The sequence below is a fragment of the Ceratotherium simum genome, chromosome 5 (genome assembly GCF_057802395.1).
Source record: "Ceratotherium simum simum isolate JZ-2026a chromosome 5, ASM5780239v1, whole genome shotgun sequence".
Taxonomy (NCBI): Eukaryota; Metazoa; Chordata; class Mammalia; order Perissodactyla; family Rhinocerotidae; genus Ceratotherium; species Ceratotherium simum.
In genome coordinates this window covers 49,182,032-49,201,283 of record NC_141904.1, presented here as the reverse complement: position 1 = coordinate 49,201,283, position 19,252 = coordinate 49,182,032, and the positions used below count along the sequence as shown (strand labels likewise).

General features: G+C 50.5%; 1 protein-coding gene across 3 annotated transcripts; it reads left to right on the top strand.

Annotated features, from left to right (window-relative positions):
• The first annotated feature begins 93 nt into the window (after window positions 1-93).
• Window positions 94-19,037, top strand: CSPG5 (chondroitin sulfate proteoglycan 5). 3 transcript variants are annotated; one of them, XM_087430888.1, is made up of 6 exons: window positions 94-1,451; window positions 1,563-2,188; window positions 7,423-8,536; window positions 11,341-11,529; window positions 13,434-13,509; window positions 18,525-19,037. In XM_087430888.1, exons 3-6 carry the CDS (start codon window positions 7,464-7,466, stop codon window positions 18,684-18,686), a joined length of 1,500 nt encoding a protein of 499 aa, XP_087287014.1. In that variant the 5' UTR covers window positions 94-1,451; window positions 1,563-2,188; window positions 7,423-7,463; the 3' UTR covers window positions 18,687-19,037. The 3 variants fall into 3 exon arrangements, with proteins under 3 accessions (XP_087287014.1, XP_087287015.1, XP_087287013.1); XM_087430887.1 differs by lacking the exons at window positions 94-1,451; window positions 1,563-2,188 and adding an exon at window positions 6,495-6,711; XM_087430889.1 differs by lacking the exons at window positions 94-1,451; window positions 1,563-2,188; window positions 13,434-13,509 and adding an exon at window positions 6,493-6,711 and having other exon boundaries at window positions 18,525-18,700.
• The last annotated feature ends 215 nt before the right edge of the window (window positions 19,038-19,252 follow it).

The following is a 19,252-nucleotide window of genomic DNA, read 5'->3' as shown; positions in this document are numbered from 1 at the left end:
ACCATTTCTTCATATGTCCTATGAAAAGCCTAAATATTCAGCCCCACCTGATCCTGGTCATTAAAATTCAGTGACTCAGGGCTTCCTAACTGGTTCTGCACCTTCATGATGCTTAAGGAACATACAGTCGAATGTACCCTGCCCACTGTTTATTTCCATGGTCAAATGAAGAAAGATGAGTGGAAGTTCTCCAGGAAGGCAGAGCTAGAGAATGTTTCTCGGGATGCAGTTTACACAGCCTCAAGTTGGAGGCAGGCGTTGAAGGCACATGATTCCGTGAACTCTTACGGACAGCCTTTGGAGCACCCACAGGTGCAAACCCTGTGCAGTAAACAAAGAGAAGCCATTGCCTTCAAGATGCTTATGAATCTAGTGAAGCAAAAGAAGCAGATTCTGTGTCTGCCAGGAGGTGAACACTCAGCTTCTGTGCCAGACTGGTTGTGCTTTGCTTTCTGACCTGTTGCAACTGTTTCCTCCAGGAAAGAGTGCTAGAGCCAGCTGGGTCTCATGGGATTCCTCTACTTTCCTGAGGGTCACAAGTGAAGTTAATACTAAAGACTGGTTTATAAACTTGAGTGTGAATTGTTTTTAGAGCGTTTAGGATGTGTTCAATCAACCAGTCTTCCACAGGTTCCTCAGATCCTTACTGTGGAGTGATTCCCCCAGATGCAGTTAGGAACAGCAGTTTTCCAACTTCAGTACAGATCAGGGTCACCTGCAGAATTGTTAATATACAAGCTGCTGGGCCCTACCCTCAGAGCTTCTGATTCAGTAGGTCTGGAGTGCGTTCTGAAATTTTGCGGTTTTAACAGGTTCCCAGGGGATCCTGATGCAGCTGGTCAAGGGACCACCTTTTGAAAACCACTGGTTAAGAAGGTTGTATAGAGCAAGATCTGTACAGTCCCTAACAGTTCATTCTATGAGCCCGTTAGTCCAGTAAACATTTGAGTGCCTACTTTTGGACCTTGCATGCAGTCAAGTTGTAATTATGAATAAGGTAGGCAAGGCCCCTGCACTCCAGGCCATTTACATGCTTGTGGGGTGGGGAATACCAGACCATAAATAGTTAATATTATTTTAGATAGTGCCAAAGTGTTCATGAAGAAAAAGAAACAGTGTAATCAAGAGTTTTCTGGGGAATAATTTATACAGCCTGTGAACTGGATGTTCTTTTGTGATTTTGTCCTGCGGGGTGTGGTAACCTGAGAGTTGACCTTCATTCCAGGAAAACCGCCATCTGAATAATCAGAGCACCCTTTCATCTGGATACGCAATGCCAACCCCTGAGACTTCTTTCTGCAAACCTCTCTGCCTGTGACTTTAAAAGCCCCTGCTTTCTACAGTTCCAAGAGCATAGCTGTTCAGTTGCTCCTGCTGAAGGGGGACTTCTTCCTGGGAACAATTTGAAAGCACCTTGATGCCCTGTAAATGGATTGTCTCCATTTAAGAAGGTAATCTTTCAGAATGAGATGGAAAGGTATATCCTTGAAGAAAGTGCTGCCTCAATGTTAGATCTTGTGAACAGCTCCGCTGAACTTCATTTCCCTGTGTCTTGCCTTTAGGCCTGCCACCACTGTTAAGACACACCTTTGATCCTGAACTCCTTGAAACAGCTGAGACAAGACTGCCATACCCTTGGGCCGGCCCCGTGGCTTAGCGGTTAAGTGCGCGCGCTCCGCTACTGGTGGCCCAGGTTCAGATCCTGGGTGCGCACCGACACACCGCTTCTCCGGCCGCGTCCCACATACAGCAACTAGAAGGATGTGCAACTATGACAGACAACTATCTACTGGGGCTTTGGGGGAAAAAAAAAGAGGAGGAGGATTGGCAGTAGATGTTAGCTCAGAGCCAGTCTTCCTCAGCAAAATGAGGAGCATTTTGTAGCATGGATGTTAGCTCAGGGCTTATCTTCCTCACGAAAAAAAAAAAGACTGCCATACCCAAAGGGTGACTAAAGGGAAAGAGAGTTCTATGAATCAAACTAAATAGAGGTTCCAAAACCAATTATAGCTATCTTTCTCTAGGACTACCCAGCCCTGTTCCAACTCTCATGAGAACCCAGGGGGACAGAGCCTTATCTGGTCCCCTCTTCCTGCTCTGGCATGCCTTGCAGAACTGGAACCATCTTCACTCCCTACTGCCCCCAGAGGCCTTCACAAGCGCTTCCAAATCCATGGAGAGCAGCCAGGTGACTGATAATTTGGTAGCTACCTTACCACCATCTACCCCTACAGTACAGCCTTTGCAAACCTCAGCAAAATAGCCATGCCTTAATACAGTACAGTGGCCACTACCTTCAGACAACTGAGGCAAGAAAGAAAATGCCTCCCACTCTGGTTCTGTGGCAATCCACTACCTGAGGTACCCTTGCTATCAGATGGTCCAGGAGGGAGTTAGGAAGCGGCAGGGCTCTTTGATGGTAATACATCCCTTTGCACAAGCTGATTTCTGTAGCTAGTTTGGCCCTCACACTGATGGATTTCCCATGGCCATCCAAATTGACTGTGACATCCTTGTTCCAGTCTGCTTATTCTGCAGTAGCTACGGGGTTTCCAAGAATCACTTAAGAGAAGTTGCCTGCTGAAGCAGCCGGTCTTTTTCTGCAGACAAGCCTAGTTCCACATCTGAGGCTATATGTGTTGGCTTCTGCTATGTGGCTTTCTCCCATCTGACTTGGCTTTGGGTTAATGAAATTCAGGGGTCTTTCCAATCTTGTAGCATACCCATTGCCCGGACAAGATGACCACTTCCAGGTTGTGATGTCCTTTTCTGGGTTGAGAGCACTTGTGCAATTGAGAATCCAGAGTTCCCTGCAGCAAGGAGGTGGTGGTCAGCACAAAGAACTTAGGCCCCTGACTCTTGGCTTTTCCCTTCTTCCTGGTAATGGTGCAAGAAGGCCCAGTCCCAGCAGCCCATCACCAAAACCTGTCACAGCTGACTGCCCTGCAGCTCAGAACTGGGTGTCTCTACCTAGCACACTGGCAGGAGAGAGACCATACTAGATGTCCCTTTCTGACTCTGATTTAGGACATGAATCTGGACTTACTGCCGTGTTGTGCATTAGGAGATCAAAGCATTAACTTTTTTTGTTGGTGGTGAGGAAGATTGGCCCTGAGCTAACATCTGTTGCCAACCTTCCTCTTTTTGCTTGAGGAAGATTGTCCCTGAGCTAACGTCTGTGCCAGTCTTCCTCTATTTTGTATGTGGGATGCCAGCACAGCATGGATTGATGAGTGGTGTGTAGCTCCACGCCCGGGATCTGAACCTGCAAACCGAAGCAGAGCACGTGAACTTAAGTACTTTGCCACCAGGCCTGCCCGTAAAGCATTAACTCTTAAATGCCCAGGTGGAAGGGGGCAGTGCTGGGGGGAGAGGCAAGGCTTCCATTCTGCCAAGTGAGGCCCTACCTCGCATCTTGATTCGTCTTCTGAAATTAAGAGGCAAGAATGAAGAGCCTCCATATTAAAATGAAAAGATTTGAAATCAGGATCTTAGTTCAAGTCCTGGCCTTACCACTTCGTTAGCATGATCTTGGACAAAGTTGCTTATTCTCAGTGTCAGTTTGCAAATGTGTAAAATGACTGGTAAGATATTCATAGTATGGTTGTGAAGAATAAGACAAATTAGAGCACTAGGAAAACTAAAAGCTCATAAAAATGTTAGTGGTTACTCCTGAGGACTTGAAGGCAGGAATCCTGCTGCTTCCTGTCCAGACTGAAATATTCCCCCAGCCATGGCAACTGGAGCAGCTCCTGCCCTGGACAGCAGCCCCCTGGTGAAGCCAGGGGCTTTCTATGCCAGGGAGGTGAGGTGTAGCCATGGCAATGGGCCTTGTGCCTGCATTGGTGCTGGAGGCAGGTTGCCAAACCCAATAGGAACCTCAGAGGCATGCAGAAGCTGTTGCCTCACAAAGCATCCCTGATGCCCAAATGCACAAGACTTGAATGTGGGGACATGAATGTAAGCTCTAGATAGAGGTCAATTTCCCTTTCTTTCACTCGTCAATTCCTACATTTTATATCTCCTCTTGTTTAGCCTACCCTAGCCCTTGTGCCCAGAAAAAATACTACATTCATTTGACACCCTATGGTTACAGTCTTTCACATATATGAGACTTGGGTTTACTGACTCTTCCCAAGGTCACACAGATCCAATGCAGAATCCTGCTCTTGCCATCACATTCCACTGCCTGGATGAGCTGCTCTCATCCATCTTGTGAAGGTGTTGCCCAACTAAGTGTTCTGTGCTCAGGTCTGAAACTGCTGGTGAGATCTGCTAGGGAGGCTCGGAATGGAACTGAATGGCAACAGTGGATTTAAAATCCCAAAATGAAAAAAGTGTTAACAGAATGTGTCTCCAGGGAAGGGAAGAAGGTGGTTGAGGAACACACATTAAGGAAGGAGACCTTTCATATTTTATACCATATGCTTGTTTTTCTTAATTCAGAAATTGAATTTAAAGGACTATATCTAAATATTTAACAAAATATATTAAAAGGAAAAACAGACTGGAGTGGGTAGAGTTTTAACAAAGGGATGAGAGAAGGACCACCATCCAGACCTTTCTTGTGAAAAACCGGAGTGGTTGTCATGCCCCAGGCGTCAAGGGACCCATCTGTGAGGCGGCCTTCCCACCTAGACCAGCCTCAGGAAGGAGGTAGGCATGTCCACCAAGATCTTCTACTTTGACAACTATCACCCAAGAGTCAAGGAGACACGGCAGAAAAACACAAAGAGACGTGCAGAGATAAGCCACAGACAAGGGAAGCAGAGATGGGGTTGGAGCGTGCGTTAGTGCCTCTCTGGCCAACAGGCAAGTGCAAAGCCTTGCCTGGCCCTCTGCTCAGAGAAGGTTGTGTTTCAAACTGGTATTTACTATCCCCAGAGGCAGCATGAAGCCATGAAAAGAGCCTCAGGAAGTCGGCCTCTTTGCAGGGAGCTCCAGACCCACAGTTCTGGTGTGGGAGTAGATGGTTGCCATTCATTCATTTATGCCTTCTACAGGCCTTCTGGAGCTTCCCTCTGTGCCTGGAGCTGTGCACTCAAGTGCCTTGCAGTTCACTGGGGACAGAGGAGCTGTGCACTCAAGTGCCTTGCAGTTCATTGGGGAATTACTGTAGACAGATGATGAGATCGTAAGGGTCTAACTGCTGGGAGCAGGCTGAGAGGGTTTCCCCGGGGTGGTGGGGGGGGGGTGATGATAAGAACTGAGCTTTCTTGGTTAAGGAGTTTGCCAGGCAGACCTGAAGGGGAGGGAACACCAGGCTGAGCAAACAAGACTGCAGCATTACTTCCAGTTGAGAGAAACAGGCTTTGAATCAAGGCAATCCCATCCAGAGACACCTACTAGAGAGATTAGAAGATAGAACCTCTGTCGTGGTCACTTACACGGTTCCCCAGGGACAGAAATGAGAGTGTCCCTCAAATACCAGAATTGCTCCCATCTCTTGGGGCGGGGGTATCCCGAGTGTCATCATTTGAGTCAATAACAGATCAGGAGGTAGACGGTCGGTTTAGGGGGATAAACTAGGTGACTAGGCCGAGACTGTGCCTCCCCACCAAGCAGGGCTCTGGGGGTGAGTGGTCCTGGGCTGCACAGTGAGCTTTGAACGGGGCTCGCAGGCTACTATACCGCCTGGCCTGGCATCCGCGTGTCCCTAGGCTGCCATCTAGACTGCTTGGGTCTACCCAAGAACTTGAACTTCGGTGGCCCGGGACACATGGGGGGCGATGTATCCTGGGCGGGAGGAAGGAATCGAGATTACAGGCCGCTCCCCAAGCTGCCCCGAGGAGGCCAGAAGGAAGGCAGGGTAGCCACAGCCCCAAGAAGGTTTTGCCCCCTGACCCCGGGATGCGTTCCGGCGGGCCTGGCTGTGTGACGTCTAAGCTTTGGCTGCGGACGGATTAGGTCTGATCCGATTAGAGCCTGGGCCGTCGGCTTCACCCCCTTGCCTAAGGCCTGCCAGCGCCCGCTCCGCCCTCGTGGGGACCTGGAGACCTCCCCGAGACCCTTCCCTGCCCCGAATACGGGGTTGGCACAGAAATCCGAGAGGCTCAGTGCGCCCCGGTTCGACTCATTGCCACAACGAGGGCTCGGGCTTCCGCCCCCTGCGCTCCTTCTGAGCCACGCTCCGAGCCTGCGGGTGTCTGGGACCCCCGCCTCCGAGCTCGCCGCGTGGTGGGTGGGTTCCTCGGGCGTAGGGGACCCGTGCCAGCCCTCCACGGGGAGGGCGGGACCGCGGCCCCGCCCCGCAGGTCTCCCGCGCGTAGCGCTGTGCGCTGACCCCGCGCGACTCCTCGTCCGTTTGTCTCCGCGTCCCGAGCAGGGGGTCTGTCTGTCCCCCTGGCAGGCAAACTGAGCAGGGTCGGCGTCAGACCTACGTGCGGCGGGGCGGGCGCGGCGGGCGGGGTGGGGGCGGCGCTCAGCGCGGCAGCGCCGGCGCGGGAGGCGGGGAGGCGCGGCGCGCCGGGGACAGCCGCGGACGGCGGTGGCGGCATGCGGCTTCTCGCGCTGCCCATCGTGGGCTGAGACGGCCGCAGCACGGGCGCGGTGGCCGGCAAGCCGAGGGTGCAGCCAGCCGGGCAGACCGCGGACAGCGGTGGGGGTGCCGAGCCATGGGCCGAGCCGGGGGCGGGGGCCCGGGCCGGGGGCCGCCGCCGCTGCTGCTGCTTCTGGAGGCCACGCTGGTCCTCGCCGCCGGGGCCTCGCCGGGTAGGTAACGACTGCAACCGTGACCCCAGCGGCCCTCGCGCCCCACCCTGGGCCGGTGTCCGGCTGGCTTCGGGTACAGGCGGAGTCGGCGAGCTGTGGCAAGGGGGCGGGGCAGCGCCTTGCCTGAGACCCAGGCGGGGGAAGGTGCGCGCAAAGAGGTGGGGGACTTGGGGGAGGCCGAGTGGTGGGCGGCGGCCGGGATCAGGCTGTGCGGACCGAGGTGCGGGCTGGGGGAGGGGCCTGGGTGGGCGGGACCTAAGGGTGAGACTTTGGGGCGGGACCTGGAGGTGACGGAGGGGCCAGAGCATAGGAGTTCAGGGCGGGGCCTCGGAGTGGGGTGGGGCCCTAAGGGTGCGACTTCGGTGCGGGGCCTGGAGGTGGAGTGGAGCCTAGAGAGTAAGACTTTTGCCAGATCCGGAATTGGGGGCCCCTGTGGTTAGACTGCGGGTTGTGTCGGCGGCGGGGCCTGACGCTTGAGGGGTGGGGCCTGGGCGGGGAAACATTGGGCCGGGTGTATTCCCAGGGTTGGGGGGCGGGCTCGGGGCGGGGCTTAAAGATGGGGCGTGGCCTCGGGAAGCGTTGAAGCGGCGGTTTTGGGTTGGCCCTGGTCTAGGAGAGCGAGCCTCGGCGGGGCGGGGCGGGGCGGGGCGGGGCCTAAGGCCTACCACGCGCGCTGCTGTGACGCCCCGCCTCTCTCCCTCCCGCCCACAGCTCGTGAGACGCGCAGTGCTGTCGAGGCCAAGGAGCGGGTGATGAGCGACCTGGCGTGGGAGCCGCGTGCCAACAACACGCGGGAGGAGGCCGGCCAGCCCGCAGCTGCGGAATATGTGACCTCGTGGACCGCGCTCGGCGGCGAGCAGGCCGTGGTGGGCCCTGGGGTCGGGCCAGAGGAGGCGCTGGAGGCGTCGGCGGCCGTGACAGGCACCGCCTGGCTGGAGGCTGACAGCCCAGGCCTGGGCGGAGTGACCGCAGAGGCGGGCAGCGGAGACACCCAGGCCCTTCCAGCAACCCTCCCGGCTCCTGATGAGGCCCTCGGGCAGTCATCGATGCCCCCTGCAACCTCCGAGGCTACAGAGGCCAGTGGACCACTCTCCACCACCCCTGGTGACAAGCTGAGCCCAGGCCCTGAACTCTCCAAGGAGAGCCCCTTGGAGGTTTGGCTGAACCTGGGAGGCAGCACACCTGACCCTCATGGGCCAGAGCCCACGAATCCCTTTCAGGGCACACTGGAGCCCCAACCGGCATCAGATGTAATTGACATTGACTACTTCGAAGGATTGGATGGTGAGGATCGTGGCGCTGACCTGGGGAGCTTCCCTGGGTCACCAGGAAGCTCAGAGCACCACCCTGATGATGGAGGAGAGACCCCTTCCTGGAGCCTGCTTGACTTATACGATGACTTCACCCCCTTTGATGAATCTGATTTCTACCCTACCACATCCTTCTATGATGACTTAGATGAAGAGGAGGAGGAAGAGGAGGATGACAAGGATGCAGCAGGAGGTGGAGACCTGGAAGATGAAAACAACCTTCTAGTGCCCACTGAGAAGCCTGTTCTGGGGCCTGGGACAGGCCAGCCCACCAGTCGGTGGCATGCTGTCCCTCCACAGCATACTATGGGGATGGTCCCTGGCAGCAGCATCGCCCTCAGGCCCCGCCCAGGAGAGCCAGGCAGAGACCTAGCCCCAAGTGAGAATGGCACTGAGTGCCGCAGTGGCTTGGTGCGGCATAACGGCTCGTGCCGGTCAGTGTGCGACCTCTTCCCAAGTTACTGTCACAATGGCGGCCAGTGCTACCTGGTGGAGAACATAGGGGCCTTCTGCAGGTAAGGGTGTGGCAGGCAGGTGCATAAGGGCTTGTAACAGAACTCCTGAAGAGTGTATGTGAGGCACACTCAGCAAAGAGGGGAATGGGACAGGTGTAACTTCCAAGAGGTTGTGCATTCACAGGATTCCCTCAGTTAAGAGATGTTCACTCAGTTGTCTTCTACAGAATTACTTCCTAGTGAACTTCCTGTGATCTCATCACTAGGAGAGGTTCTTCGGAAATAAGATTTTCTATTTCCTCTAAGTGTTTTGTCCTTTACCAAATCACTAAACTATAAAGGCAAAATGAAGGGACTTCTCTAAGGGTTTTGGAAAGAGGCCTTTGCTGGCTTGAGGCATTTTTGTTGGAGAGTTCTGGCTGTACTAGCAAAAAGAGTGGGCCCATAAACTAACTCTGGAGGAAAGATAGCTGCTGGACACTCCCTTGGAGCCATATGTGTGACAGGAGAAGGGCCCCATCTTCCTGTGGGGTATGTGTGGTAGGTGGGCCTGTCAAGTCAGAGTGAAGACCTTCTCATTGGGAGCAGACTCAGAGAGCAGCCACTCAAATAAGTTGAATCAAGCAGAGTCTTTTCTGGTGTAGCAGATGTGGTGGGATTTCTTAACTTTGAATAGTGGCATTTTCCCTTCTACCTTGATGTTTGTCTTCCTTGGGATACCCAATCCAGAATGTTTTTAAAGACCTAGAGAGTTTAGTGTTTCTAAGGACATGGTCTGAAGCCACCATCTCATGCCTCATCAGTAATTAACCCATACACCTGCCTTCATGGCAAAGTAGTTAACCTGTGGGAGAGCTCACCAGCTTATTCTGGAAGAATCACAAGTCAGGGGTGATCTGGGTGGTTTGCTTGTCTCCATCCTTTACAGGCCCCAGAAGTGAAGTAGAGCCCTCATATTCCCCTGGGACTTGTTTCCACTGGTCCTAGGAGGAACATTTCTGTAATCTGGGGATCTCTTTTTTAAGTGTCATTCCCAATGTTTCTTTTTCTTGGTCTTTTGGAGGTACGTGAAGAATTCAGGTTCTGTGGGTTTTGATGTTCTAATAGAAGAATAACATATAGAAAGCATGAATGTTGTGCCTTTGCTTTAAAGCTCGAATTCCTTCCTGTGAAGTTCTTTTCTATGAATGATCGTGACAGTAGGGTCACTCATGCAGGATGTGTCCACACAGTTCTGGTTAGACTTGTCCAGGCATTGCCAAGAGGAGGAACTGTAATCAAGAAATTATGGCCACAAGACCTTGCCAGTTGATTAAGGGCTACCACAACTATGGGGAAACCCTGTGATTTTGCTCCTCAAACTTTAATTGAGAAGACTATAGTGATTATTTTAGCCTGGGAGCTATGGAATCTCTGTGCAAAATCATTATCTTTCATCCTATTGGAGACTTGAGTTTTCACCTTCAAAGTAAGCTCCCCACCAGAGTATGAGATTTGGAGCTCTTGCTGCCTCTGGAGAGCTAGAAAAGTCCCCAGAGCCTCTTGGAGCTCTCAGGGGATTCCCCAGTGGAGGAGTAAGCTTGTCCTCACTAAGCTGCGTGGCTCTGCTGACTATGGGCCTGCTGATGGGTCACTGCCTCAGAAGGGCTTCTCCACAAGTCCTCTCCAGTTCCCCTTGCTCACCAGCCATCCCAGGATCGCACTCGGGCCTCCCTACCGGAGATTCCTCCTCCAGCTGTGTACACTCAGGCCCTGCAGTGGCTCGAAAACTGTTTTGCATTCCCCTCACAGGAGACTGCCAAGCCCTTAGTTGCAGACTGCAGTGCGCCTTTGTCTCTGTCACCGTGACCCACTGCAGAGAAACGATCCGAGCTGTGGCAGAACTTCCCTAGAATAGTGGGTTAGAGGGATCTGCTTTCCCCGGCATCCTCAGACAGATAGCTATGACCACAGAGGGCCAGTTGGAAAAGAAAGAATTTCCTGTTAGATATGTCTCCCCACCGTATTCTGGGTGTGGAGTAGCCAATTCTCTGATGCATAATTTCCCCATTTCTGGACGCTTTTCTCTTCTCTGTCATTCACTCTGAGGTTCATGTCCTCCCTCCTTTGCCTGCTTCTGTATCCTTCCACATCTTTCCTCTTTGAAGCAGCCTGGTTCCCATGGAAACAGCAATGTCATTGGAAGAGTTGGAGCCTGGGAATGTCCCCAAGGGCAGGAGAAAGTCACTCAACAAAAGAACTAAAACCCACCCAGAGGGTTGATGCATGACGGTTCTCATGGTAATAGGACAGGAAGCTTTAGGGGCTGCAGAGATAGGAGGAGAATATACACCCATCTTTGTGCTTGTCCTTGTCTGTCGCTTCTTTATTTTTCAGTGTCTGGTTAGCCACGTGAACTAGATGGGACTGCAAAGCAACAAGATAGGTTTTCACTTGTAGGGCGGATCCTACTGCTTTGTAGCCAAAGCTCCTATTCATCTGTCTTTTACCCAGATCCCAGGGCAGGGGGGCCTGAGAGAATCCTCTGATTGTCCTCATTGAGGTTTCGAGGTGGAAAACCAGGATTGCCTTCCCTCCTCGGTCACCTAACAGTTGTGTGAATGGCCAGTGCACTCAGTTGCTCAGCGCTCTGGTTACCTCGTTTATATCATGGACCTCAGAGCTGCCTGGCCCGCTTCATAGGGTGGTGATAAAGATGGGGCAAGAATATCAACTATAAGGTCTGCATAGGTTGAGGGCATCACAATTCCTCTAGACAGTTGTAGGAACAGGCTGTGAGGTAAGTACTGGGGTCAGAGACCAGGCCCTTGCCATGGCCATGGCTGCCTGCCCATTGCCTCAGTCTCACCCTGTTGCTGCTGCAGGTGCAACACACAGGACTACATCTGGCACAAGGGGATGCGTTGCGAGTCCATCATCACTGACTTCCAGGTGATGTGTGTGGCCGTCGGCTCAGCTGCCCTCGTACTGCTCCTGCTCTTCATGATGACGGTGTTCTTCGCCAAGAAGCTCTATCTGCTCAAGACAGAGAATACCAAGCTTCGTAGGACCAAGTGAGTCTGTGTCAGCTAGCCCCACCCCAACCCCTCCATCTGTGCTCCTCCATCTGATCCAGGGATGTTGTCTTGAGGGTTTCTGGCACGTGCTTTCCATCCCTAGTTGTGTTTTTCACACCAAAGATTCACCCAAGCATATCCATTCCTGCACGGATTGTGCTGGAATTGCAGCAAAAGCTAAGCCCCTGTGGCACCCTGCAGCTATCCAGCACCATGTCTAACACCCCCCACCCCAGGAAAGAGAATGCTTAAAGAAAAGGGAACCAGCATACAGCAACTATTGGCTCTGGTCGCCAAGTAAGTTACTGTGCTCAGTCTCCTGCCCCCACCTGACTGCACCTGCTTCCCAGGTCTTTGGCAGTCAGTGGCCAGTGTGAGGATTTCATTCACAAATCAGTGTGAAGTAACTCTACTTCCCTTAAATCTGCTGTTGCTCAATACCAGGTCCTCCTCAATGAATGCTGAGGAGAAAGGGTTTAGCACTGCAGTGCATTGCTTTTCAAAGTTTGTCAACCCTTGGTCCAGATAGAAATGCAAGGAACTTAAGGAAATCCTCTTTACCTCTCCTAAGTAGAATTTGAGGGGTGGAGGGGCCTAGGCTTAGCTTCATCTGCTGTGGATTTTAAGGGCTATATGGAGATATAGAGTCTTATTTCAGCTCTTCTCTTAGTAGAGGAGTGACTGCTCTGTGTATGTGAGAATCAACGTGCGTTTACCCTTTAAGTCCATGCCTTGAATACTCGAATGTGACTTTACACACCAAGAGAGCATCATTCTTATCACTAAGCAAAGTAAAGAACCTTCTGAAGTGTCACAGGAGTCACAAAAGGAGACTGGAATTCAGCTTCCTTGGGGCCCAAGAGACAATATATGCAGAACTGCCTCCACCTCCCTTTCAACCTGTTGCTCCATCAATCCCCTCCCCCTGACCTGAGACTCCCTCCAGAGACTGTGACTGAAGAACTTTCCCTGGGTCCTGGGAAAAGGACAAAACGCCATCTGTTGCTCCTTTGCTGGGTAAACTCATGCAGTGTGTGGATGCCGGCAACTCTCTACAGCCTTTCGGCTAACCGTCGTGGGGTTGAAAGGGTCTCTCCTTTGTGCCTGTGCATTGAGGCAGGGACAGTATCTGTGCATGTGATCACAAGCCAGGACCCTTGGCTTCTCACGCCTACACCAAGGGGGTGTGTGGGGAGAGGGGGAGGGAGGGATTGGGACTACCTATCAGCGCAGCTGCTGCTGAGGATGAAGGAGAGAAGGAGCAACTAACTCCAGGGGAGGGGGGAAGCAAGAGCTGTGGCCAGGGACAGGGCCTCGTTCTATGCCGTCCTCCGTTAGCTATGTGTTTTGCACAGAGCATGGCTCCCTCGCCTCTTCAGCTCAAACACTGCTTTCCTTGTTCCCCTCTGCATACCTTGTTTCTTTCCCAAGCCTGGTTACTGCTCTGATAAGGCTACATGTGCCCAATACACCACAGATACTGCTGCAGTTTATTGATTCTAAGATACACATTTTTTTTTTCACATATTAACATCTCTGAAATTGGATTGTGTCTTACAATCACTGGCATCTTATAATCACTGTTGGCCAGATGGCAGTCATGGTGTAGTTATAATTGTCTGGCATGCACAAACGTGGTCATAGCTGTTCATATCGTTGTCAGTTCTTTAAAGTCTAAATGAGCTACTTCAAGTATATAATAAAAACTCTAGGTGATCAGAAAGTATTGGATCATGGTTTAAATGGTAGAAGTTTTTTCTTAGTGGTACATCAAATAATGGCTCATCTTATTACAATCTGCGGCATTTGATGAAATACAGTATTTGACCCATGAAGATTTTGTCAGATTTTGCCATGATCATTTCTCTTACATCTCCCTTTCTCTCTTCTGTCCTAACCAGCAAATTCCGGACCCCATCTGAGCTTCACAACGATAACTTCTCCCTCTCCACCATTGCCGAGGGCTCTCACCCAAATGTAAGAAAACTTTGCGACACTCCCCGTACCTCCTCCCCCCATGCCCGTGCCTTGGCTCACTATGATAACGTTATCTGTCAGGTAACTAGTCGTCTTCACATCTACCCTTATGCATGCTTCAGCTGCTGCCCATGTCTTCTGTCTATTTCAGAGTGTGGAGCCACTCCTCAGAGCTCTGGAGATAAGCTTAGGGAAACCAGTTGGGGTGGTGAAAGTGGGAATAAGGGCTTGATGGTGTGTCACTTCCTTGACAAGCAGAGTTATCGGTAGTACCAAAGATCTTTTTCTAGGATGATTCATGCTTTTTGGCTTCGTCTAGGCTTAGAAGCCTGATTTTTGTCTTTCTGCTTTCAATATCAAGGAGAAAGGCTTTGCTTCCATTGCTAGGGAATTTCCTGATGCCATTGAAGCAAATGGTGATTGCTCTTTGGAGTGAGTGGAAAAACCTCTGGAAAACAGTGTCCTTGACACTGTTTGGGGACTCTAAAAACTGGCAGTCTTATACACACTGGTTAGGGCTGAGGTGAGCACAAAACACTAGTGGAACCATAAGTCTAGGGGCAAATTCTGTTCTTAGGAGGATGGGTTCATAAATACCAGTTGAAACCCAATAAAAGGTCCCAATAGACCATTTTCTAAAGACCCTGCCTAGTGTGTTGTCTGGACCAGACTAACCAGTAAAATACTGTCAAAGAGAATTTCAGAAATGAAGCAGTAAATCCATTCAAGCCCCAAATTATGTCACATTTAAATCCAAGAATTCTGCACATGATGCAGGCTTCTCAACGTAGATGCATCATTACACAGATAAGGGAGCTAACCTAAGGCTCTTCAGATGGAAACAATGGAGTTTAAGAGGAAGTTTTGAAGAAGTTATTTGAAATAATGGACCATTGAGTATCAGAGCTCATAGGGGCCTTAACAATCTAGACCAGTACTGTCCAGTGGAACTTTCTACATCTGCACTGTCCACTACGGCAGCCACTAGCTACCTGTGGCTATAGAGCTCTCGAAATATGGCTACTACTACCACATTGGACAGCACAAATCTAGACCATTGTCTTTTTTTATAGAAGGGGAAAGTGTGGCCCCAGAAGGGGAAAGAGAGAATAATAGTAAATGACACCTTGTTCACCAGATCCCAGAAAAGAAAAACTTGGCTTGGTGGAGGAGGAGTAAAGGATCCAGTTAAATAAGAAATGAAAGAGGTAAATCTAGGATAATTTTTTAAAGTCTTTGATATAAAGAGTAGAGAAAGAACAGATATTATTTTGCTTGGTATACACCAAGATATTAATAAGTTCAAGATGGGTATAATAACCAAGGAAACAGGCTGTACTATAAACTTGAAGATTGATAACCACATTAATCGACACACAAAGATGTAGGCCCCTTGAGGGCAGGACAGAGTCTTGCTCATCTTGGGACACTCCATCCCTACCTTACCCAACCCCTTGTAGTAATACACGTTTAGTCATCATTTATGGAATGCTAGTGAATGATGGTCTACAGCAGGGTCTCTTGGTTCCACTATATGATCTGCCATCTTGTATGTGTGGGGCAGCAGGTCTGACCGGTACAGTGGTTCCTAAATTCATTGTCCACGGTTAGTTCCTATCTGCCTGGCAGAGTGCAAGTGTCCTTAGGAAAGTTTCTGACCCATGCGTTTCTGGTACCTCGAGTACAGACACCTTTCCTCTTCACAAAGAGGGAGGGGAAGGAAATAGCTCCTCTTAGAGGCCTTGGTTGCATGAGCCAATACAAAGGTTTCCAGTTCTTCTTGGCTGACCTAGCTTTGTGGAAAGTACGGCATTTGTACATCAAAGTTACCACTGATCTTGAGTTCAGAATATGGTAAGCCTTGAAAAGAAGACCAGAGCAGGGGGTGATCAGCCATGGTGGACTCTGCCTGAGAAGGGCCATGGAGTTGTCTGGGCAGCACTTGGGTCTTCCCTCAGGGAAGTGGCAAGATGAGGCCCTGGTGGTCTCTGGCTCCCCTTGGATCTTGAGGGTCATTTCCACCTGGTATCCTTCCCTCACCTGTCCCCAGGGGACATCTTGTCCTCTCTGCCAAAGTTCTGAGCATGTGGACGGGATGACTCTCCTGTCCAGCAGGCAGTGTGCTGGCAGACTTTCTACCTTCATCTCTAATTCTCTCCACCTAGCCCGAAAGTTAGATTTGGTTATATTCAAGATCTCGTGGGCATTGACTGTTAAGACAGTTGCCACTTTATTGTGAAGTGCAGCCCTATTCATTGCATCACCCACCACACTGATTGCTTACAAGTGATGCTGGCAGCAGGATGAGGGTGAGAAAACCTCCAGGTGAGCTGGGAGGTGAAACGGGCAGGCGACCAAGTCAGTCCTGCTCATTTCATCTCTCCCCAGCCCTCTCCTTCACCCCTCAGATTCCCTTGTTGGTATTGGTGTTTCCTAAAATTTTGGAGAGTTCTATTTATCTTAATAGAGGGGTTATTTCTTTTATATAAGTAAAGTAGGTTGAGTGGGTCATTTTCCTGCCTGGCACCAGCTACAATCTGAAAAGATTTCAAACAAAAATTTCCGCCGCTTTGGGTCTGTGGTGGGGGAAGGGTCAGTCACTGGTGCCTGTGTCAAGGGCACTTCCCTTTCCTCTCTGCTGCTCACAGCGCCTGTGCTGCTCTTTGCCTGGGCCCTCCTGGACCAATGTGGGGCCCTGCAGCTGGTGAGCCAGTGGCTGAGCGTGTGTGTGAGTCTTTTGTGTAGCTGAGCAGCCAGCCTCAGAAGGGAACATCAGGAGGAAAGGGAAAAGCCGGCGGCTCCTCAGCACCTGCTGCGGAGGTTTGCAAGTTTTCCGGGATGAATGGCGAGTATGTAGGAAGCTGGACACCTTCCAGGTGCACAGCCTGAATGAAGTCACCTGAAATTCATGGGCATACTGCCCGGACACTGATGGTGCCCTGACAGCTGTGCCATCCATGGAATGTTGTGGATATAACTTGGTCCTCTTAAGATTTGACAGACCTTCCAGGACTTCACTCTATTACTAGGACTTCTCCATGGTGTCCCTCAGTGCTTTTTTCCCCCTATTTAAATCTTTCTTACTTCCCGGACTCTGTTTCTTTCACATATTTGGTAAAGCACTGACTGCCTGCATCCTTCTGATAGAGGTTTGTGTCTGGACAAGGAGGGATCCAGGGCCTGGACTCACTGCCCCTGGGCTGAAGAATGCCCATATGGCTGTGTTGGAATGCTAGGAGTCGAGGCTGCACAGTAGTTCCCAAGACTTATGCCAGATGGAGGTCCAGTTTAGTTTGGGCCCCCACCTTCATGGCATCACTGCTTTTGATGCCCAGGTCTGTAAGGACTCACTAAATCCACTTTTCTTCACATCATGAAGTTCATTTCCTCTGTTCTTGTCTCATTGGAAATGGAGAGCATGTGCTCCCTGTTGTGTGTAAATCATTCCTGTGGTCTTTGAAACTCTATTTAATTGCTCTGTTCAAGCTGGCCTTCTGGAAAAGTGCTAAGTAAGGCTGGGAGCGGGGGTCAGGTGACAGTGATTTCTATATGCACAGTGCTTTTGAACACCGAGAGTGTCCTATATAAGCCTGGAGCCTTTACCTACTTTCCAACCAGTAACTGCCCTGACCTGATGCTGTTATGGGTCAAACTCGGTAGCAGGCATCATGGACAAGAGCTCACCACGGTTTTATGGAGAATGCCCTGGTCCTTAAGTGTGATAGTTACCTTGAATTTTGAAGTGGTTAAAGCAAGAAAGGTCTGAGCTAGCTGGTCGGACAGGGACATTCTCTACCCTTCTTTTTTTTTTTGTGAGGAGATCAGCCCTGTGCTAACATCCGCCAATCCTCCTCTTTTTTTTTTTTGCTGAGGAAGACGGCCCTGGGCTAACATCTGTGCCCATCTTCCTCCACTTTATATGGGACGCCGCCACAGCATGGCTTGCCAAGCAGTGCGTCGGTGCGCGCCCGGGATCCGAACCAGCGAACCCTGGGCCGCCGCAGCGGAGCGCGCGCACTTAACCGCTTGCGCCACCGGGCCGGCCCCACATTCTCTACCCTTCTTGCCACCCATGAACCTGCCTGGATGGTTACACAACCTCTTTGATCAGCAGAGTTCTGAGCACTTACACTAGCTATTTGGGGCACCTGAAAAGAATTGAGGCCCACTGAATTGCATTGGGTATAATCCCCTCAGGTGGTCCTAAGGGAAAAGAGTAGTGGGAAGACAGGAGTTACTGTAAGTTTCTCTGAAAGAGGGGCCTTAACTTTGCCAGCAGCAGCTCGGCGCCTGACCATAGACCTGTTCACTCCCCACTGTATGCACTGACAAGACATGTTCCCTGACCAAGACCTTTTTGGTTTTTTTTGTTTGTTTTTTTTGTGAGGAAGATCCGCCCTGAGCTAACATCCATGCCAATCCTCCTCTTTTGGCTGAGGAAGACTGGCCCTGGGCTAACATCTGTGCCCATCTTCCTCCATTTTATATGAGACGACACCACAGCATGGCCTGACAAGCGGTGCCTCGGTGCGCGCCTGGGATCCGAACCCAGGCCGCCACCAGTGGAGCGCTCGCACTTAACCGCTACGCCACGGGGCAAGCCCCTGACCAAGACCTTTTTGTGAGAGCAGAAAACAACAGGATGGAGGGCCATGGGAAGAGGGGCAGGGCAGGCCAACCAGAGCTCACCAACAGGTGAGACTTCAGAGTGACCAGGCCAAGTATTAAAAGGGAATGTTGCTCCCCAGTCTCTGTCAAAGAGAAAACCTTGGATGGCCTACGTTAAAGGTATTTGTAATCCAATTACCTGTCAAGTTTTCATCTATATCTGGCCAGTGTTTTTGAGGATGACTTTCCTAAAAAGTAGCTGCTAATGAGTTGCCTTGGTTCTTTCAAGCTTTCCTCCTTCTTTCAGTCATGCTTCTTTCAGCCAGATAGAAAAGCCTGAGATTGTTGTTTGATCCCTCTACCCATTGTCTCCTTTCGGCCCCTCCCTTACTGTTTTCCTCTTCCAGGATGATCCTAGTGCTCCCCACAAAATCCAGGAAGCTCTCAAGTCCTGCCTGAAAGAAGAGGAGTCATTTAACATCCAGAACTCCATGTCGCCCAAACTTGAGGGTGGCAAAGGTGACCAGGCTGACTTGGAGGTGAACTGTCTTCAGAATAACTTAACCTAAAGCAGAGCAAGAAGAGAGGAAATGGGGGGCGGGGGGTGGGGGAAGAAACATTATCTCCTCTTGTACAGAGTCTATTTCTTGTAACCATTTGTTAAACTCTTTTCTTTTTTCTGATCTCATGGCATGCTTTGATGTATTTTGTACAGGAGGGAAAAAAACACAAAATAAGCAAAGAACCTGAACCGAATTGCATACATTGGATTGTTTTGTCTGTGCTGTCTGTACATTGCTTCTGCTGCTGTGATTTCTAAATCTATGCTGTTATGACTTTTTTTTTTGTACTTTGACCCACCTTTTTTTGAAATACCAGTAAAAAACAAAGTTCTTGAAATAAAACTTTTTAAAAAGCCATTTTCCTGATGTTATTGTGTCTACTCCCTACCCATTCTTGTCAGTTTGAGTTGAATTCTTACCTTCATTGAAGATATGTATTTATACATGTTTGAAATCCCAGAAATGGTCTATGTATTAGTCAGCTTGGATTGCCATAACAAAATACCACAGACTGGGTGGCTTAAACAGTAGAAATTTATTTTCTAACAGTTCTGGAGGCTGGAAGTCCAAGA

Coding starts and splice junctions, on each gene's coding strand:
- CSPG5 (XM_087430887.1), top strand. CDS start 6,615: ATGGGCCGAGCCGGGGGCGGGGGCCCGGGCCGGGGGCCGCCGCCGCTG. Junction 6,712..7,422: donor CGCCGCCGGGGCCTCGCCGG/GTAGGTAACGAC, acceptor TCCCGCCCACAG/CTCGTGAGACGCGCAGTGCT. Junction 11,530..13,433: donor ACCAAGCTTCGTAGGACCAA/GTGAGTCTGTGT, acceptor TGTCCTAACCAG/CAAATTCCGGACCCCATCTG.